Here is an 18700-nt window from a genome sequence, read left to right on the forward strand (position 1 = left end):
CAATACAAAATGATAAAAACGACTATTGAACCTCTGGCCACGTGACCATAGAATTTATATATAGAATTTTCATATGTCGAATTACCCATTATTATTGATTCCAAAGATTCTATAAATTTTGACATGATAGCTGAATAATAATTGATAATATTTATGACTGAATTTTTGGACATCCTTTGATAGATCAGAGATTTGAGTTAAACTGAAGCCTATTTTCGGTTTTTTTTTTTTTCGAATTTTCACTTTTCAGTTGATTTGTCATGGTGTAATATTGCAGAGCGAACAAAATAAGAGGCGGGTGGGGGTGGGGGTGGGGGTGGGGGAGTAGAAACAAAACAAAATGGAGGGGCAGTGAGTCCAGTCCGGCACCAGAAAATCGCTGACTCCCACTAAAGTCAAATTCATTTCCGCAATCTATCTATCCATCCGTCCCCATCTTCCTCTATATATTATCTACATTATATGGAGAAAAGTACAAAAATTCCTTATAGTTTAAGTTTGAGAAGAATTGGACCATGTAATTTTTTCATGAATAAATAACATCTTATGGTTCATTTTGTGAGACATAATATATCTCATCGTTAAATTTTTTGTCACTTTTAATCAAAAAATATTTGCCATTATAATCCTTAAACTTTCAACTTTTTTCAATTTGGTCCTAAAATTTGGAAAGGGAGGGACCGAGGCCTTTGGTCGGCCACCACGCCCCCAAATTGACCGAGATCTCACGAGATTCCGATTGATTTCGAGGCTTGGGCCACCAATCAGCGATCCCGACCCCACCCTTGAGGTTTCCGACGACCCAAGCCCCTTCCCTCCTGTTTTATGTATTTTAAGACCAAATTGCAAAAAAGTTAAAACTTAAGGGCAATAATAAAAAAGAAAAGTTTGAGGACCAAGAGGGATGAAAAAATTAATAATGAGGTCAATTATGTCTCACGAAATAAGCCACAATATGTTATTTATCTTTAAAAAAAAATCACATTATGTAATTTATCTCAACCTCAACCACAAATCCATGATTTTTGTACTTTTTTGCTATTATATATATATATATTTTTTTCTAGATATATAAGAAATGAATTTCACGAAGAGAGCGATAACACTGGCTGTGGCTATATACCTGGTACATGTGAGCCCTTACTTACATCACCTTTTTAATCCCATGCCCATGCCGACAATCTCTTCTATTCTTTTATTTTATTTTTATTTATTTTTCTGATGATGAGCCATTTCGATTAGTAATGTGACTTCATCATAGATGGATTCATCACCAGTCCTGATTTTCACTTATCAACAACAACTGAGGTAGCTCGGTCACTTGACATGATGATTATGACACACCGCCAAACAATTCCAAGGACCACTGCAATCAAACAGTCCTGCCACTAGCCGCGATCTCGGGCGTACATGAGCCGGGCCACATATTGAAGTACGTGAAAGAGTTTCTTACTAGTTGGAAGGTGGAATCATTAGGGGGGGTAGGTTAGGTATAGTCCCCCCTAGTCTCATAAGTCTAAGGGTCTAGGCCTAGCCTAGTAGTCTAAAGCCACTAAAAAGAGAAATGCCCTCGCCACAGAAGAAAAGGGACCCCGTGTGGGACCCCTCACTAATTTGGGTCTATTCCAAAGCTATAGGATAGGGCATAGGGCCTACACAATACATACAGCAGCCTAGCCTTAGGCCCATTCAAAACGGTCGCGGGGGAGGGGGATCTGTATTTCCTAGCCACCCTATCAATGCTAATAGCCCCTTTAGCAATTGCGTATAGGGCCCCCCACTATTGCTATTTGTTGCCGTGGCATTGGATCTGCATCGCGCCTCCCCGCCCCACACCCCAAGAAAAAATTAGGAGGAAATGGAAGGGGGGAAAAAAAGAAGAAGAAGAAGAAGAATGATGGCAATTATCTTAAAATTTTATTATTTTTAAAATTTAAGTCCTATAATTTTAATTTTGTAAAAATCAGTCTACATTATTTAAAAATGTGACAATTTTGATTCGTTCCATAACTGATCGTCACAGAGGCGATGATCTGGACTTAACGCCATTAAAATTGTCCGAGTTGGTCATTTTATTGCCTGGGTGGCAATTTTTCAAGGATTAAAATTTTTAAAAAAAGAAGAAGAAGAAGAAGAAAAATCAAAAGTAAAAAATAAGAAAAAATAATTCAGTCCCTTTTCGAATTAGGTTACTACCAGGGGTGGGGGCTTCGCCAGTAATCCACACCCCAAGGATGGGTCGTCGACAACCTGCACCGCACCCATGACATTAGAGATCCGGAGTGGGATCTCTCAAAATCAAAAAAAAAAAAAGAAATTATGTCCTGCTCATCGGCTTCCTTTTGGTTTGCCAGAAAGCTTTAAATCTAGCCTCCGTCAACATCACGAATCTCCATGTTCATTAGTGTATGTGCTGATTGTAAACCTTTTGTCTTCTTCTTAGGTAAATTTGCCTTTATAAGAGCTCGAAGAAGCTCAAATTATTCTCCAAATCCACTTCATTCTTGGAAAATTTTCGGCTTTCAGACTTGATTCTTGTTTTCTTGGTGAACTAATGGAGATTGAGATTATTTTTTTTGACTTTCTTGGAAAGATTTTGGCTTTCAAATCTTAGGGATTTGATAGAGAAAGGCATAGTGGAGAGTTTCTTTGGTGGTTGATTTAAGCGAGTGGCGCTTCCCCGGCGACCTCAGGTGTGGTGGCTGCTGGCAAGAGCCAACCTCTCCTTCTTCACCTTTGATATTTTTTTTTTAAACGAAAAACTTGGCCCTTTCTCAGGCTGGCTCCATCGGTGGCCCCTGGTCCCGGGATGGGGTTGTCGATGGCCAGAAACCACATCTCAGGGGTGGGGTCCCAACCCTAGAAACCACCCTGCTCGAGAGGGGGCTGGGTTTTTTTTTTTTTTTTTTCCCCCCTTGTTTAATTTTATGTAATTTTAATTTTCTCAAATAAGAAATTGTCCGATTTTTAAACGATTTAGGATTGATTTTTGCAAAGTAAAACTTATGGGATTCGAGTTCAAAAAATGACAAATTTTTAAGACTATCACTATCATTCTCCCGGGAAAAAATTTCAAAATTTAAAAAGGGAGGAAATTGATAATTACAATTATAATCATCATCGCCATTAATTAAATTAGTGGGGTATGTCATAGTATAGTGAGAGTTCATTTTCACTTTGCTCCTTTATGCTGGTGAATGATTAGTAATTTAAGTAATCTTGTGATGCCGCAAAATATACATCTGTATGTATATATATATACATACCTTAAGGGCCCAAAAAAGCTTTTCAGCTACTCTTCATGATCTTTCCTTCTTACTTTCTTCTAAACATGTCCAAAGTGAATTCGAAGCTTTGCTATGCAACAAATGAGAAGTGTGCTGCAGAAAGCTGAAGAGGACGTTTCTTCGGCAACGTGGGGCAGTCTAGCCTTAGCTAGCATCATGTTATGTGTAAATAAATTCCTTTTATATCGAACGATTTCGCAAGAAAGATCAATTTCTCGTGTTAAAGGGTAAAACAAACGGGAGCTTTATAAGAAAAAGAAAATATTGCAATCCTTCAATCTTATTGGCCGATACGCCGTTCGAGACCACTGAGTTTCCATCGAGGAGGAGAACCAAGCATTCAGCCCAAAAAAAAAAAAAAGAGGACAACTACGTTGCCAATTGTTTCACGAGATTTATTTAATGAATTACCCAGCAAAAATAAAAGATTTATTCAATGAATGATTAAAATTATATATATGAGACGAGCAAAGGAAGAAGCCACTTTTTTTCTTTTTTCTTTTAATCATGTACTGATGTAGAAAATACACGATGACCGTATAGAAATTGATAGCAGTAAGTGTAGAACTCACAGAGAGGTGCCAAATGTTAATTGCTCATTAGGAGGCAAAAGCCCCGAAAAATTCACTCAAATAGCCAAATAATTAGCAATGATGAAGGCCTTGGGTTGATGAGGTTTCATACGCACACCACAATATTATCGCTTCGTGAACGACTGCAATCAAAGAACCTACTTAAAAATACCATCATACTGCAAAGCGGTTCATGATCCAGTATCGGATCGAAAAATCAAGGAATACTCCCATATCACGACTCGTTATCATCGTTATAGTATACATCGATTTGCATGGGAGGGAGACTTGAGTGATGCATGAGATAAAAAGAAAAAGAAAAATAATTTCTTGAAGCAATCGGGTACTGTAGGACCAGTAGGTTTAGGCTTGAGGACAAGCCATGCAAAAGCCTAACCACTAAGGCAATTCTGTCTTTTTACTCTATTCTTATTCTTTTTATTCCTTATTCAATCCAACCAAATATCAAAATTATAATTTTCAATTTTTCTATTCTCTCCAAGAAAAAAAAAATTATTCCCTGTCTATTTATTCCAGTGAACCTTACATGCCCTTTACACTTCAACCAAGTAGTCATTATCATGAGAGTCACTCTCCAACTGCCTTTTTTCGAAGAAGTAGTGGCAGAAGCAAACACCTTACTCACAGTTTCATTACTCACAGTTTCACGGGTTTCTAAAATAATCCAAGAATTAAGATTAATCGCCATCTTGCAACCTTTAAATTCATCAACGAACCTTCACGTGCGAAAATGTTTGAGATCTAAATGACTCCATCGATCGGAAGATATTCCACCGGATCACCTTATTAAGGCTCAAGACTTTAATGCTCTAGACTCCCTTAGTTTAGCAAAGATTGATTCGAACTGGAACGAACAAAGAATCATGTCAAATGCAAGAGAACAGCTTTTTTCACGACCTACCTAAGACCCCTCTAAAGCATAAATAGAGGATTGTAAGACCCCTCTAAACCATAATTCATAACACTTAAAAGCCTGCATGGAGTGGAGTCTTGATTTAACTATCTTTACAGCGGAGACCTAAGATCATGTCAAAATCATTTACCAATTACTGGCAGTGGCATAGGCTGTGACCTAAAGGCTAACCTAAAGAGGAGGATTATAGGGCTGAGGAAAATGTATGGACGTGTCACTCAAGTATTGCTCAACGGGTCAAGATCGAAAGGTGAATTTTAAAGCAAAAATAATAATAATTCAAATTCACCGATAGATAGATAGATCATACTAATAATGGCGAAGGAGGGGCCTGTTAGTACTGTGGGTGAGTGTGGGTATTGTCTGAAGTGAGAAGAAACAGACGATGAGAAATAATTATTCTCTGCCTGACCCCAATTTGAGTCTCTTGCCCACATACCAAACTGCCAAGACAGAGACATTGCAGTCATAGGTTGTCTTCTAAGACTGCCCAGTCCCACACGGAACAAAATGTGCGGGGCCTAATTAAATAGAGGACAAAATAAATAAAATGCCATAATATATATTATTTTATTATACCTAAAAATCTTTAATCATCCATAATTTGATTTGAAATCAACCAACAATTTTTTTGTCATCTCATTCTACTACGCTTCTTTAGAATTTCTCACCCTCAAATGAGTTGAGGAAATCGGACTTGCAAATTCGTTGTCAACAAACAGAGAGTGACAAAAGACTTGACGGTTCATTCTAATAAGAAAGTACTCGAGACTCCTAGAACACCTAAGCATTAGGTACACGTGAGCCGAGCCTTTCAACCCGACACAACCTTTTAATAGATCTCGAGCTAGAACTTAAAACCACAAGAAACCGAAGTACCTAACTCCCAATGAGTCCTAAATCTGACTTCCTAAGAATAAAAGTGACAAAGGACAAATTTGTTTGATTTTCTTCATACCCCTCGTGAATCTCCACATGTTTCTAGGTATGATCCATTTGATCAGGAGTCAGTGCCCCACCCACAAGAAGATCCAAAAAAAGGGGGGGGGGGGGGGCATACCCATGATAGATTTTCTAATTTGACGCCCTAAACCTAATCAGTCCCTCCAGAAAAGGGACATCATCAAAGACTTTAGAATTCAGTTCAACCTTCCAAGCGGAATAACTCTGGAGATCGTTCGATTCCGAGCAATGAAATCAAATTGAATTCAGATGGAAGTTTCCCTCTCCAGAGCTAATGATATGCCGATCTTGGGGAATCTTAGCAATCCATATATTTAGTCACAGCTCCAAATGTTGCCGACAATCTATTAATATGTGACCCACCTAATGGGCTGAACCCAATTCTAGGCCTATTAGAAGCTCATCATCACTGCAGACTCTTAAAAAGAAAACACCATTATCTTTTTCCTACAAATTGGGCACAGCTTCATTCTCCTAGCTATATGAAAGCGAGCACTTCAGCAAGCAAATAGTAGATGTAAATAGATTAATTCATAACCTAAAAACCTCAAATTTTAGACACGAATAAACCGAGCAAACCCCCAACGCTAACATTCTCATCTACTGTTACTTGGCAAAATCTTAAAATTTTTATTTTAATTATAATTTACAAAAAGTTGTTGACAGCATATGTACCATGAAAAAGATATATACGGAAAGGAGGCCCCTTGAATCATCTAGCTGAAATGACTGGTGCCAATTCTTCAGCTTCAACTGATATTATGTTCATTTCGACTCCGAGAACAAAGGAAGCTGTGCCATTTTTTGTGCTTAGCTACTTGTGTCCTTTGACTTGACTCCGGCTGTCATCAGTTTACAGCTAGTCTTTCGGACAAAACCATGTAGAAAGCGGCATCTGGTATTCTCAAGAGTTTTGGTTTAACAATTACCAGGGTTCAGAGTTGTTACCAAGAAAATTCCTGACCTGTGACGGCCTGCTCCATCCTTCTTCCATCAGAATCAGGTTGAGGCGAACCATCAGTTTCTCTTCAGCATCTTCCTCCAAGCTGCTAAATGAATCGCCTGGTTTATCCATTGAGGAGGCTTCCTGTTCAATGAAGGCTTTTCACAGGTTAAAAGGCACTTTATTTTAAAAGAAACAAGAGATGTTGTCCTCATTATTGTATTAGTATTCACCTTTTCTTTCTGGTAAAGCTTGAGATATTGCAGAGATTGCTCAAAAAATGCGCAATGATACAGAAGAATGCTGTAATCCCTCAATTCCTTTGGATCAGTTCCGAGGAGAATAAGACGTTCACATGCTGTAAATAAAATAAAATAAAATTAAAAATAAAAAATAAAAAATAAAAAAAAGAAAGAAACACATACTAAATCGAATAGAAGATGCTAAAATGAGCTTAGTGACTGCTATACTAAAAGAGAATCATATAACCAGATCATTGTCCTTCATTTAAGATATAAAGAAAAATCTGAAAAACTCATTTTCATCAAATTCAATTCTCCTCTCGCAAAATGGTTAAGAGAAACGAGAAACGAGAAACGAACAACGCTAAAAAATGTGGTATACATCTTATGCAATGGTTGGAAAGAGTGGGAGGCTAGTATCCAGAACAATAAGTGCATTTGCATATACCAGACAATGCACGCCTCATGTCCCCAAGACGTACAGTAGTCCAGACACCACGATCCAACCTGTACTGAGCAGCCTTTGCAGATGCAAGCTGAAAGCCACTGCAGCAAAGACGTAAATCAAGAGCAATCTGATACCATATAATAAACGTTCATGAATACAAGAAATGGAAGATTGAATTAACCTTTCTTCTCCAAGACCCGATCTATCAATGCAATTCGCAGCATCTGCTGCCCTTAGAAATAAACTCTTACTATGGCTATATTGAAATGGCCAGAAAGCAACTTTCAAATCTCTCAAAATCTGCAGAAATGAGCATATAAATTAGAAAAATATCACCATCACAATCTAGCAGCACCAACAAGGAGGTCTTCTAAGTAGACATGAATACTTAAAAAAGGCAAACTTTATAATGAGTTGCATAGACCATGAGATTTATATGAAAATTTCAAAACAAAAATAGCTCAAGTTGACTTCGGTAAAAAAAAAGAAAAAAGAAGGGGATAGCTCAAGTTGACAAAGTAGGCTCCAGTTGACAAAGCAAGCAGTTGGAATTATTGGTTAGAGTTAGGGCCAACCCAGCTACGCATGCATCCATATGGACTTGGCTTCAATTACATTGAGTGGGTCTGGTATCCCAATGGTTTTTGGGCTTCACATTGTCCAGCTCTTGTATTTATCAGCAAAGTGATAGCATTGATTTGATGGCTCATAGCTTGCAATAAAAATCAATTGAACGTTACATCAACATAAATATTTTCATGATCTAAGAGTAATATTCATATTAATTTCTTGAATCAATTAGCTGTAATCTCTGAAAGCTACTTCATCAGAATCTTGATGATGCCCAACATCATTATGGTTTGCAGTAAAGATTGCCAGAATCACACTTTTAACTGTACTGTGGAAACTCAGACATCGAATTCATTACCAAAGCAACAGAACATAGGGCACAGAAGGAAAGATACTTTGTTTTTCTCATGAATATATCGAAAAATATTTGAGATTTAGCATAATGATTGAGCAAATATAAGATCTGTGAAAAATGGAATTGCACATGCAAACCAGAAGAAACATCTCACCTCTTCTAATAAGGCCTGTACTGTCAATATATGCGGTTGATCAGACTCTTTACTTTTCAGTTTGTTATAGAGCGTTGGAAGACTATTCAAATCATGTGGGTAAAATATCTCTGCATCAAAGTCAAGGAGACCCCATAGGCGAAGCATTTTAAACATTTCAGAGTATATCAGAGAAAGTATCACTGCAGAGCCTGAGCGGTGTGTCAAAACCTAGGGAGAAAAAACAGCCCCAACAGAAAGAGAAATGTTTAAGTTCATCCTTTGATACAATATCATCTTTATCAGAAGAAGAACAAATAAATATCAGGAGGAAAATTCTATACCGAGTGGAGATATAGTGCTCGAGGGTCAATCGGACTTCTAGCATTGCTTCTGTGAAAACCCTGGTCAACACAGAATCTGATGAAATACATGGATGAACCAGATTCCATCACAGCAATTCACAAAGTATATAAGCATAAAATATCTTGAGTAGAAGAGAAATCGGCCAGTCATCACTGAGAAAAAGGATGGATGATAGGTCCACATAGATAAGAACCTTCTCACTGCACCATTCATAAGAGCAATGCACCATGCAAATAGAAAAAAAGAATGGTGTGATAATTCTTAACTACTACAGCTTGCGAAATTCACCTCCATTGCATATTCATAATTCTAAATGTCCCACACTCTGCCAAACTCCCACAGAGAAAGTAAATCCAAACAAATAATTTGCCCAAATTGCTATAAAAGAACAGAACCCGGTTGTGAGTATGACTATCCAGACGAATATTCTGGATGCTTGAGCTGCTGCTTCTCCATATGACATCAAAACTGACAGCCAGTCAAAGACAATGCTTCCTACCCAGTAAAGAGAACCCCAAACTGTCCATCTAGATTTTGATTATGACAAAATAGGAACAGTTGATTCCTCTTACAGAAGACATTAAATTTAGCAGGTGATTTTCAAAGCTAAAAACTATTTTCAATTAGACAGAGCGAAAGAAGCATCATAAGATTTAGAAGAGATAAATTTGGAGAAATAGAAGAAGTCCATGTCAGAACATCCTAAGATACCTTCTTGTCAATCAAATATCTCTGTAGACTGTCCAGGAACAGGTCCGGCGACAACCTGGATGAAGAACCGCTGTGTGGACAGTAGCCCGTGGAAAGATCATCCAATCGCTGAAGGAAAGCATCGACAGGTAACGGAACAGACGAGTGGGAAACGAGTGAATCATCCTCTGCTGCAATGTAGAGCGCCGTTCTTCCCAGATCAATACCTTTATTGACACTAATGCTGGTTTTCCTCTCTATAGTCGACAAATATTTTATCTGTTTGCAGAATCCCTCCCTTGCCACCTAGTTTATTAATCAACCACACAACCATTTCACTGGATTGAGTAAAATGCAGGAACGGGTACAAGCGATAAGTTCATGAAGGTAAGCTGAAATCTCTGTACATATTTCGGAGTATTTTTAATAACATAGCACAGCACTTATTGATTAAAATAATTTTTTTTTAAAAAAAAAAATCATGAAGAGAACTTCTTGGTTGCTTTGAATCTATTGACATTTTACAGCATGAAACAGGATGTAATGACACAGTCATTTCGAAAATTGAAGAGTCATTACAATTCCGACAAAAGGCACAATTAGTGTTTTAACATAATCGGATGGTGTCAATGGAGTCAAACATTCCTAATCAGTCCCAATAGAAAACCACTGAGCCCTTGCAATTCCTCATATTATTCATCAGAAAAAGAGAGCCCCTGCTATTCCTAAGTTAATATCCCTCCATAATAACACCGTGCCTCCTTCCACCAGGTAACTTTCAGATTGATGCCCCACCACCCCATTTGGAGGATAGCAGAGGTGTATAACGACTTACTCGTGCATGGGTAGTGTCGATTCCGGAAGAATCCAAAGCGTCGTGCAGTAGAAACTTGAGCTCGCCGGAGACGTCTGGAGGATTCGACGGTGATCCGCTCAGGCAAGTCACACGAAAACTGGAGGAAGAGGTAGGCGGAGAAGAAGCAGAGCAGAAATGATATCTACGGTATGGCGACGAGAGGAGGATTGATGCTCTCGATGATGTCCATGGAGACGGAGAAGGATTCCCAGCAGCTGCCGCCAAAGAGCTTATCATTGTCGTTCGCCTTCGCGGTTCTGGGAAGGAAGAAGAGAGAGAGGGAGAAGGGGAGAGAGAAATGGAGAGGTATTCATATGTATCATGTGGAGTGACGAAATATCATGTGGTCTTGGATTTTTTAATCGACCGAGAGAAAAGAATCACCGGCGCGGGACGGGAGCATGGGCAGGCATGGCGGTTATGAGGCACGGTTGGAGAAAATATTTACACTTTGCATCCTGAAGTTTTTGAATATGGCAAACATGCAGCTGAATTTCAGGTGACTCCAGTTTGCACCCTGAAGTTCGAATTTTGTTTCTTTCCTGGACCAGATAGCTGTCCGCATCCAGAATTTCACCTGAACTACCAAAACGGCGCCTTTCTGGCACAGAGAATGATTCTCAGGTCGATCTTGCAGAGTTAGTTCTTTAACCTGATGAGGACAGCTTTAAAACCGTGGCAATGGTCTCGATGATTGGGCAGACCTTTACCTAGTTTTTCATGGGAGATTGGTGATTACAAGCAAGTTACGATGAATTACAGGTGGCAAATCTTTAATGCATGTTTTGAGATCACGCGAAATCTAGGATGTAAAGCTATCCAAGACCGAGGATGTATTTGTTTCAACTTCATTAAATAAGTACTTAAAAGTTAATTATAAAAAAAAATGAACGTAAAAAAGGGAAAAAAGATGAGATATAAAGATCTAAACTATTTAATCATTAAACAAAAAATCACTTAAGTAAAAAAATTTGACTCAATGAAATGTCCCCTTTCACGAAATTTTTCTCATCCTTATTGATTCTTTCCTTCTTCCTATACATTTCTTCCCTAACCAATTAAGTACTTAATTTTTAAGCACTTAATTTATCAAATGTCACATGAGTAAAACATAGAGTGTGCGACATGGTCTCCATAAGAGACTTCATGGAGTAAAATCATAGTGTTCTCATGGTCCATCCGAGATAACAAATTCAAGTCGTTTCGTGGTGCTCCCAGAATGTCATATTATCCTAGAATGATTTAGAAGAGAACCAGAATGTATTTTAACTTTCTCTGGAAGAAATGCATTGGACATACTGTTCAGGAAAAGGAAATGTCGATATAAAAATTCTGAGATGATCATAAAATGCAACTCATAAAGAAATTTCACTTTTAAAATAAAGAAGCCATCATTTTAGTGGCACGGATCACTTTTGCTGAATGGGTAATATCCACTCGTAGAACATTTCATTTCAATAAAACAAAAGTGGCCATCAAATATTGTGAACGGCTACTATCGATCAGCCAGAACAGATAAGAGGGTCGAGTTCCATATAACCTGCTGATACTGACTGCCAGTTGAATCTTTGAGCTGCATCACAGAGCCCTCAAAGCGTTGGATTCAGAAATTATCATGATTCGTCATGAAGAATCAAAGATAATACAGAACCCACATATGATGCATCTAAGCAAGCAAAGGATAATTTCTGTCCACTATATCTAATGATGTGACCAGGATACATGCTCGACAGCTTTCTTCCTCAATTTTCACTTTAAATGCTCTAGTACCGACTTCATTGATGTACCTGCCATGGACTGCTTCTCAAGTCAAGGATATGCCTTTGCACCGCCCAAATACGTTGCGATAACTGAGGCAGATCCTTCTGCAGCAAATTCATCCCAAGAATCTGTGGACAGTATAACAAAATCTGCCAGCTTCCCAGGAGATAGAGAGCCTAGGTGTTTGTCAAGGAAGCATGCATATGCAGCTGAAATTGTGTACCTGTAAGAGCAAGTACAATTACTGGAATACAAGAATGGCTACTATAGAAATGCAGAAAAGAGCAAAAATGATGGGTTGATCAATAAAAAACCTGCCCCGAGGTAAGGACTGGCAATCTCCAAGACATAATCAGAGTTCTGACTTCTGAAGAAAGGCTTTAAAATATATTGATATGCAAGTAAGAATTAAGGCAAAACAAACCAGCAACAGCAAGTTATAATAATGAGACTGAATTGCCTGTTAATTCCAATTTAGCACCAGAGCAAAGACAGGACAACAGCTAATCAATGACCAGTCATTTTTCTAAATTACCGGTTTGCCCAGAAATGGAGCAGATGGAATTAGTTGGACCAGTTTCAGGGAATTCTCCACACAACTACGTGACCATCTATCAGAAGCTCCAGTCTCCCAGGTTCAGAGATTCGTGCTAAAATGAATTCAAGCTAGTCAGAGATGAATCTAATAAGCTTACGCATCTAATGCCTCTACCAATGTAACGCGTTCTGATGGATTCCAAGCATTTTCCCAACCAGGTGGTATTCTTTTCATTGCTGTTCTTATGCTACCAAGAGGATTGACATCTACGACCTGAGAACAATCGTCCTGCGTCAAATTTTTGCCACTAATCATTGTCACAAATATCCATGTGAATTGGTCCATGAGGTAACTCTTACAGGCCAGTCAGAACCAAAAGCCAATCTCGCCTTGTTCTCTTGGAGTGAGCGAAAAAGATAAGATCCATGCTGAGCCCTTTCCTCACCAAGTTTCTTAAAAGCAGAATCAGCATCATCCAGCAAGTGGTCTGGCTGTTAAATCAGCATAAAGCTTTGACATATGAACATAATGCAGGCATCAAATGGCAATATCCCTAATGCATTAAGGTCACGATTATGATCTTATAGCCAAAAAAAAAAAAGAAAAAAAAGAAAGAAATCTCCATGTTGACCTTCTCCAGTACTAAAACCCCTGATCCATAATATGGTTGAACTTTTACCCCATAAAGGAGCAAAGAGAGAGATTCCTCTCCCCAGTTTGAAGATGTAGTTAAAACTGCAAAAAGATGACGGCAGAAAGTACCTGCACTGAAGCTACAACTCTTTGTTGACCAAAATGGGCCGCTGCTCCTGGGGCCAAATGCTGTGCATGCTCAATCTAGGAACAAGATTCAGAAAATTTGTGAAACATGAGCAGCATATTCAATCATCTATACCTATTTAGAATTTGCAACACATGATACCAACTAACAAATAATCTTCTCCACTAACAAAAAGAATTACCCTAAATCTTCTATCTCTTACTCCATTTGTTGATGCTACTGATTCATAAATATCCAGTACCAAGTCATTTGCCTTATCACCTATAGCATGAACTGCGACCTGATTTTTCACAAAATATTGTACATCAGAAATCAGAATGTACATGTTCTTGAATGTTAAATGCAAACATAGAGAAACAAGAAGGTACCTGAAGTCCGGATTTATCTGCTGCTGCTGTCATGTTGAGAAGAACATCAGATTCCATAACACATAGGCCATGATTCTGAGGCTCATCAGCATAAGGCTGCACAATTAGAAGACATTTTTTCAACAAATGTAACTTTCAGAAGAAAGATTTAAGAATCTCGTTCTCAGTAATTCGTGTCAAAGGTACAGCTTCTTCAAATCTTTTCTATAAAAGCTAAAGAGTATATCCCAGTTGCTTTTCACCTCATGAAAAAGTGCGCTGCCGGAGCCTAAAGATCCATCAGCAAATGCCTTAACACCGCCATAGTGAATCCACTCACTCATAGAAGCACCACCTTTTCTAATTAAATCCTAAAAAGAAGAAAAACTAATGATTGCACTGAGAGAAGAGAAAGATAATGGATTACAGGCCTAACTTAATGCACCAGCAGCTTAGAAAGCCCAACTGAACCTGTATCTTTGAAAAATTGGATGAATGTAGATCAATGCAAATGCAAGGCTTTTCAGTAAACCAATTGAGGACCACTCAATAGGTAATGAAAGATTACATGCATAGGGCACAATCCGACAGACCATTTCATTAGAGAAGTATGAATAGCAGCATGAACAATAAAGGAAGCAGAATCAAAAGAACCGCAATAAGTTGACAATATAAGGATAAATACTTCACATTAAATCATACAGCTAAGCGTGACCATGTCCCAAGTGGGAAGAATAGGCAAACCCTAATCATCATCTTCCGTGAAGAATCTGCCCATTGAAACACATCTGCAAATATAACAATGGAAGTAGTGTGATTATGATAACCTAGTGCAGGGAACTGGTTTCCCACTGTCTAAAGGTATTAAAAGAAGCCACTATACTTCTTTACATCAAATTTTCAGAAAATCAAAAGCGAGAGCCATTGAAGCATTCTTATATCAAACACAGAGCAAGTGTTCCATTGGGTGGCAACAGCAATGAAACTAAGTACATTGACGTTCAAAATGAGTGACAGATGTGATTTTGGTCTTGGAAAATCACAATAAATAAGATAATTCATTTATCAGAAGGTTGACTTAATGATTATCAAGAGGCGGGTTATAAAGACAGATTCAATGTAATTGTAAACTGAATGAGAGAAAACATGAGGAGCCATAACTACTTCAAAGCAAAACCAACATCAATAAAGTCTTTATTTCTTATTAACCTGAAAGATCCTCCCAGGAAGACTCCATCGATGCCCCAGGAAAGTATCTTCCAAAATCAATGACTGTTGTCACACCCCTCGTCAAAGCATACCTGCTGGCTCTCAGAAGAGCAACCCTTCTTTCATCCACCGAAGCCTCAGGAATCAATGCCAGAATAAGTTCCATCGCTGAATCAATCAGCAGTCCACTGGGCTCTGCGTTATGATGAGCCAATATTAGATCCAATGAAGCATTACATCTTTTCATGATAACAGAACTAACATTACCTCCAGCAGAGTTTCTTATGATGGTTCCTCCATTCGGATCTTCCGATGACTTTGTAACACCAGCAGCCTTTAGGGCCAATGAATTAGCCAAGCCCATATGACCATCCATCCTCGTTAACCATACCTTCATATCATCATACCTTTAATAGATAAAGGATGGGGGAGTGCTCATAATGACTCATGCATGAGTTGCCAAATTTCTTCTTACAGGATTGTCAGGTGTAATTTCATCAATCCAGGATGCCAGTGGCAGTGCACCACCCCAAAGATCATTGTTCCATCCACCTCCCAAAATCCAACAACCATGCTTTGAGTCTGCATATATTGCAAGAATGCAACACCTTAAGCAAATTCTAGAGAAAATGATCCATAAAATATCCATTGACGAGTATATTTGCAGAAACTAGTAGAGCAGAAAACTATTCATGTGCCTCTAAAACCTAGCAGATCAGAAAATGAGGAAGAAAATTACTCCTTGCTGCTTCTTTGATCCTTCTCACAAATTCATCTTTTTGGCTAACACCTCGGAGTTCAACGCGAACCATCTGTAATCATTTAAAACTTATTACGAGAAGATACACAAAGAAAAGGCAAGGAACAGAACTAGATGAAGAAGAAAAACTGCATGGCAGAAGTACGTGAATTGGAGGACTTTGCGCATTGCAAAAGACGGCACTATTGAGGCCAAACATCTTAAGCATGAAATGTGATGGGAACAAAGAGAAGAATCCAAATAAAAAGGTTTCAGCTCCCACTTACTTTGTGCATTCAGGGCGCTAGGATGATATTTTTCCGAGGAAATGAAAGTAAGCCAATCATCAACAACCATTTTAATCGAGGAAACTTATGCAAACCCACAAACGAAATAAGACTTAGTCCTACAATGAAGGATATGCAGTTAAATTTGCCACTCTCTTCAACTGTGGGACCAAAATTTGCAAACTCGTCCAATGAGCTTGTCATGTGCATTTGGGTAAGCTTACAGGACAAAATAGCATGCTCCATGAATATTCTTCAAAGCTCAACCAGGGCAACTTTAGTTTAAGGTACAACTCAACATTCTCAGGTGAGAGGATATGACCTGAAGGACCCAAAAAGGGGGCAACAGACTGAATTTTGAAAATAGGATGGCTTTTGTACCTGCAGTCCTCCAGGAATTAAGTGCACGTGGGAGTCAATGAATCCAGGAACCACAACTTTCCCGCCAACATCCAACTCTTCAGTCCCATAATGCACCAAGTCCTGCAATCACATGAATGTCAAGACATTCTTACTGAATATTACTAATATAAGCCAAGTGAAGCAAATCTTAACTAAAGACAATTAAAAGATGCAGATATCAATAGGAAAAGATGGAGACATCAGATGGAGTCCGGTATATGCCTTCTCTCAGATCAGATATTTGGAATGGAAAAAGATTGTTCATGCGGTTCCGAGCTCAATCAGTAAGTTCTTCAATAAAGATCGCCAGGTCCATATCTTCCATTAGACAGCAAATAAACTTTGATAATAGAGTAGATTATCTAGCAACCATTAGCTCTTACTAAAAGATGAGACCTCATGTTTCATGTTTTTCCAGTCAATAACTGTACTTTAGCTTCATGGATGCATCAATAAATATCTATCCTCTAATGTAAAATCAACCACAAACAATCATCTGAAAGCATTCCGTAGCAAGACGCACTTGAAAAATCGTGAGAAAATTAATATAGACAGAAACTAACAACATAGCTTGTTCACGCTCACTGTCCTTCTCCCGCATAAATCAGCATGCCTAGAACAGCCGAGACGAGGTAAGAACCTGAAGGGAGGAGTAGCTACCGACACGGAGAATCCTGCCGCTGCGGATGGCCATGGAATCGGCGAATGGGAGAGAAGCATCGCTGGTGTAAATGGTGGCGTTCTTGACTACCAAATCCGCGAGAGGAGAAACAATCGTGAACGGCAGCAGTGATCGGATGTTCGACCAGTCTACACCAGCGATGAAACAGAACCGACAATCGTGTGAAGTGGAAGCTGAGTAGCGAGTACGAAGGAAAAGCAGCAGCAGCAGCTGAATGTGGTGGACTTACAGGAGGTGTTGAGGAGAGGAAGTGACAGAACCGCGAGGACGAGAACGATGATGGTGGAGATTACAGCGCTGATATCCATTGGAAGGAAGCTCTGAGCTCTCTCTCTCTCTCTCTCTCTCGCGCTTGCGCGCCAGAGAGTCTCCAAGTCCATCCCTCCTATCTATTTATTTATTATTTATTATTTAATCACCGCTTCGTACTCGCTCGGATTTCCGCTCGAGGACAGGGACTATGTATGGGCATCGGCATGGGCTTGGGCAGGGGTAGAGTGGACCCTGTGGCCCAGTTTTATCTGGGCTATGTTGGGAAAGCCCATTTGTGATAGAAATCGATCCCATGGCGGAGAGTCCCATCGGTCCAATCCATTTCATTTTCTGTACGAATGGGATATCCATATCAACAGAATATATATATCTTGCAAATCGAAAATATTCGTAAATTAAGAAAATAAATCTACACTATGTAGTAAATTAACTAAATTTCACATTAAGTAGAGTCTTATAGGATTAGAATAGCTAATCTGCACATAAAACAAGCTTGCTGAAGAAGAAGACGAATCAAAATTGAGGAATTATGTAATAATAAAAATATAAATATTAACGATAGATATAAAAATGATGAAATTGAAAAATTAATATATACATATATATATATATGTTTATATCATGTGGAATTATATTCTTTATAGTAGGGAGGATACTTGAATTGATGAAAAAGAGTTGAATATTTAAGAAGAGTTCATGGTATAAGTAGACAAAACTCAAGCCAATAAATCATTCAATTTAATGTATAAAAATCTTGTGATCAAAATGAAATTAACATCTCTAATTACTGCTCCAATTTTCTTTTGTAATTAAGCTAGAGACACATAGCAGAATAAAATTTAATTGAATGTTAATATAACGTATATTGAAAAATAACAAGCATGTCATATATAGGATATAGGACTCAAATAATTATTACAAGCCAGTAATTTGATGAACTTGTTGCAATGAAGACGATAATATTAAATATTATAACGAGGATAAAAATGTGTAAATCAAATGTGCAGGAGAAGTTTCAAAATTGCATATTCGTGATAAGTTTTTCAATCTTATCAACAGTTAAAAAATGCAATGTATATTAATTGAAATGGCTAGACGCAAGATGATTAATGAAAGAATTCAGTATAATTTTATCATATAAATATTATTATTTAAATTTTGAAACGATTGGCTGAAATATTTTTGGTTCTTAAAAATCAAATATTCTTTTCAGAAAATCTAAAGAATTATTATAAAAATGATATAAATTAAACATACAATGTATATCAAATGAAATAATTAATTACCTATGTACAAGATTTCCAAGAAAAAAAATTATTACA

General features: G+C 38.1%; 2 protein-coding genes across 4 annotated transcripts; both read right to left on the bottom strand.

Annotated features, from left to right (window-relative positions):
- Positions 1-6268: 6268 nt before the first annotated feature.
- Positions 6269-10731, bottom strand: LOC116197483. The gene is made up of 8 exons (XM_031527642.1): positions 10339-10731; positions 9525-9809; positions 8792-8851; positions 8469-8678; positions 7571-7689; positions 7390-7487; positions 6933-7057; positions 6269-6843 (listed from the first exon to the last, which is right to left on the bottom strand). Exons 1-8 carry the CDS (start codon positions 10594-10596, stop codon positions 6682-6684), a joined length of 1317 nt encoding a protein of 438 aa, XP_031383502.1. The 5' UTR covers positions 10597-10731; the 3' UTR covers positions 6269-6681.
- A 1041-nt stretch (positions 10732-11772) lies between these two features.
- Positions 11773-17509, bottom strand: LOC116197462 (protein LONG AFTER FAR-RED 3). 3 transcript variants are annotated; one of them, XM_031527625.1, is made up of 15 exons: positions 17335-17509; positions 17064-17233; positions 16403-16504; positions 15735-15807; positions 15471-15577; positions 15263-15386; positions 14996-15190; positions 14489-14574; positions 14050-14157; positions 13808-13903; positions 13642-13719; positions 13421-13495; positions 13018-13149; positions 12816-12931; positions 11773-12343 (listed from the first exon to the last, which is right to left on the bottom strand). In XM_031527625.1, exons 1-15 carry the CDS (start codon positions 17483-17485, stop codon positions 12169-12171), a joined length of 1788 nt encoding a protein of 595 aa, XP_031383485.1. In that variant the 5' UTR covers positions 17486-17509; the 3' UTR covers positions 11773-12168. The 3 variants fall into 3 exon arrangements, with proteins under 3 accessions (XP_031383485.1, XP_031383492.1, XP_031383478.1); XM_031527632.1 differs by having other exon boundaries at positions 13621-13719; positions 14531-14574; positions 17335-17508; XM_031527618.1 differs by having other exon boundaries at positions 13621-13719; positions 17335-17508.
- Positions 17510-18700: the final 1191 nt, after the last annotated feature.

The sequence above is a fragment of the Punica granatum genome, chromosome 1 (genome assembly GCF_007655135.1).
Source record: "Punica granatum isolate Tunisia-2019 chromosome 1, ASM765513v2, whole genome shotgun sequence".
NCBI lineage: Eukaryota > Viridiplantae > Streptophyta > Magnoliopsida > Myrtales > Lythraceae > Punica > Punica granatum.

Excerpts from the sequence above, each read along its gene's own strand:
- LOC116197483 (XM_031527642.1), bottom strand. The coding sequence starts at position 10,596 with ATGATAAGCTCTTTGGCGGCAGCTGCTGGGAATCCTTCTCCGTCTCCA. Across the intron at positions 9,810-10,338 it reads TCGACACTACCCATGCACGA|GTGGCAAGGGAGGGATTCTG; the intron begins GTAAGTCGTTAT and ends TTAATAAACTAG. Across the intron at positions 8,679-8,791 it reads GAGCACTATATCTCCACTCG|GTTTTGACACACCGCTCAGG; the intron begins GTATAGAATTTT and ends TTTTCTCCCTAG.
- LOC116197462 (XM_031527618.1), bottom strand. The coding sequence starts at position 17,485 with ATGGACTTGGAGACTCTCTGGCGCGCAAGCGCGAGAGAGAGAGAGAGA. Across the intron at positions 17,234-17,334 it reads TCCTCTCCTCAACACCTCCT|ACTGGTCGAACATCCGATCA; the intron begins GTAAGTCCACCA and ends TCGCTGGTGTAG. Across the intron at positions 12,932-13,017 it reads CTTTTGGTTCTGACTGGCCT|GTCGTAGATGTCAATCCTCT; the intron begins GTAAGAGTTACC and ends GATTGTTCTCAG.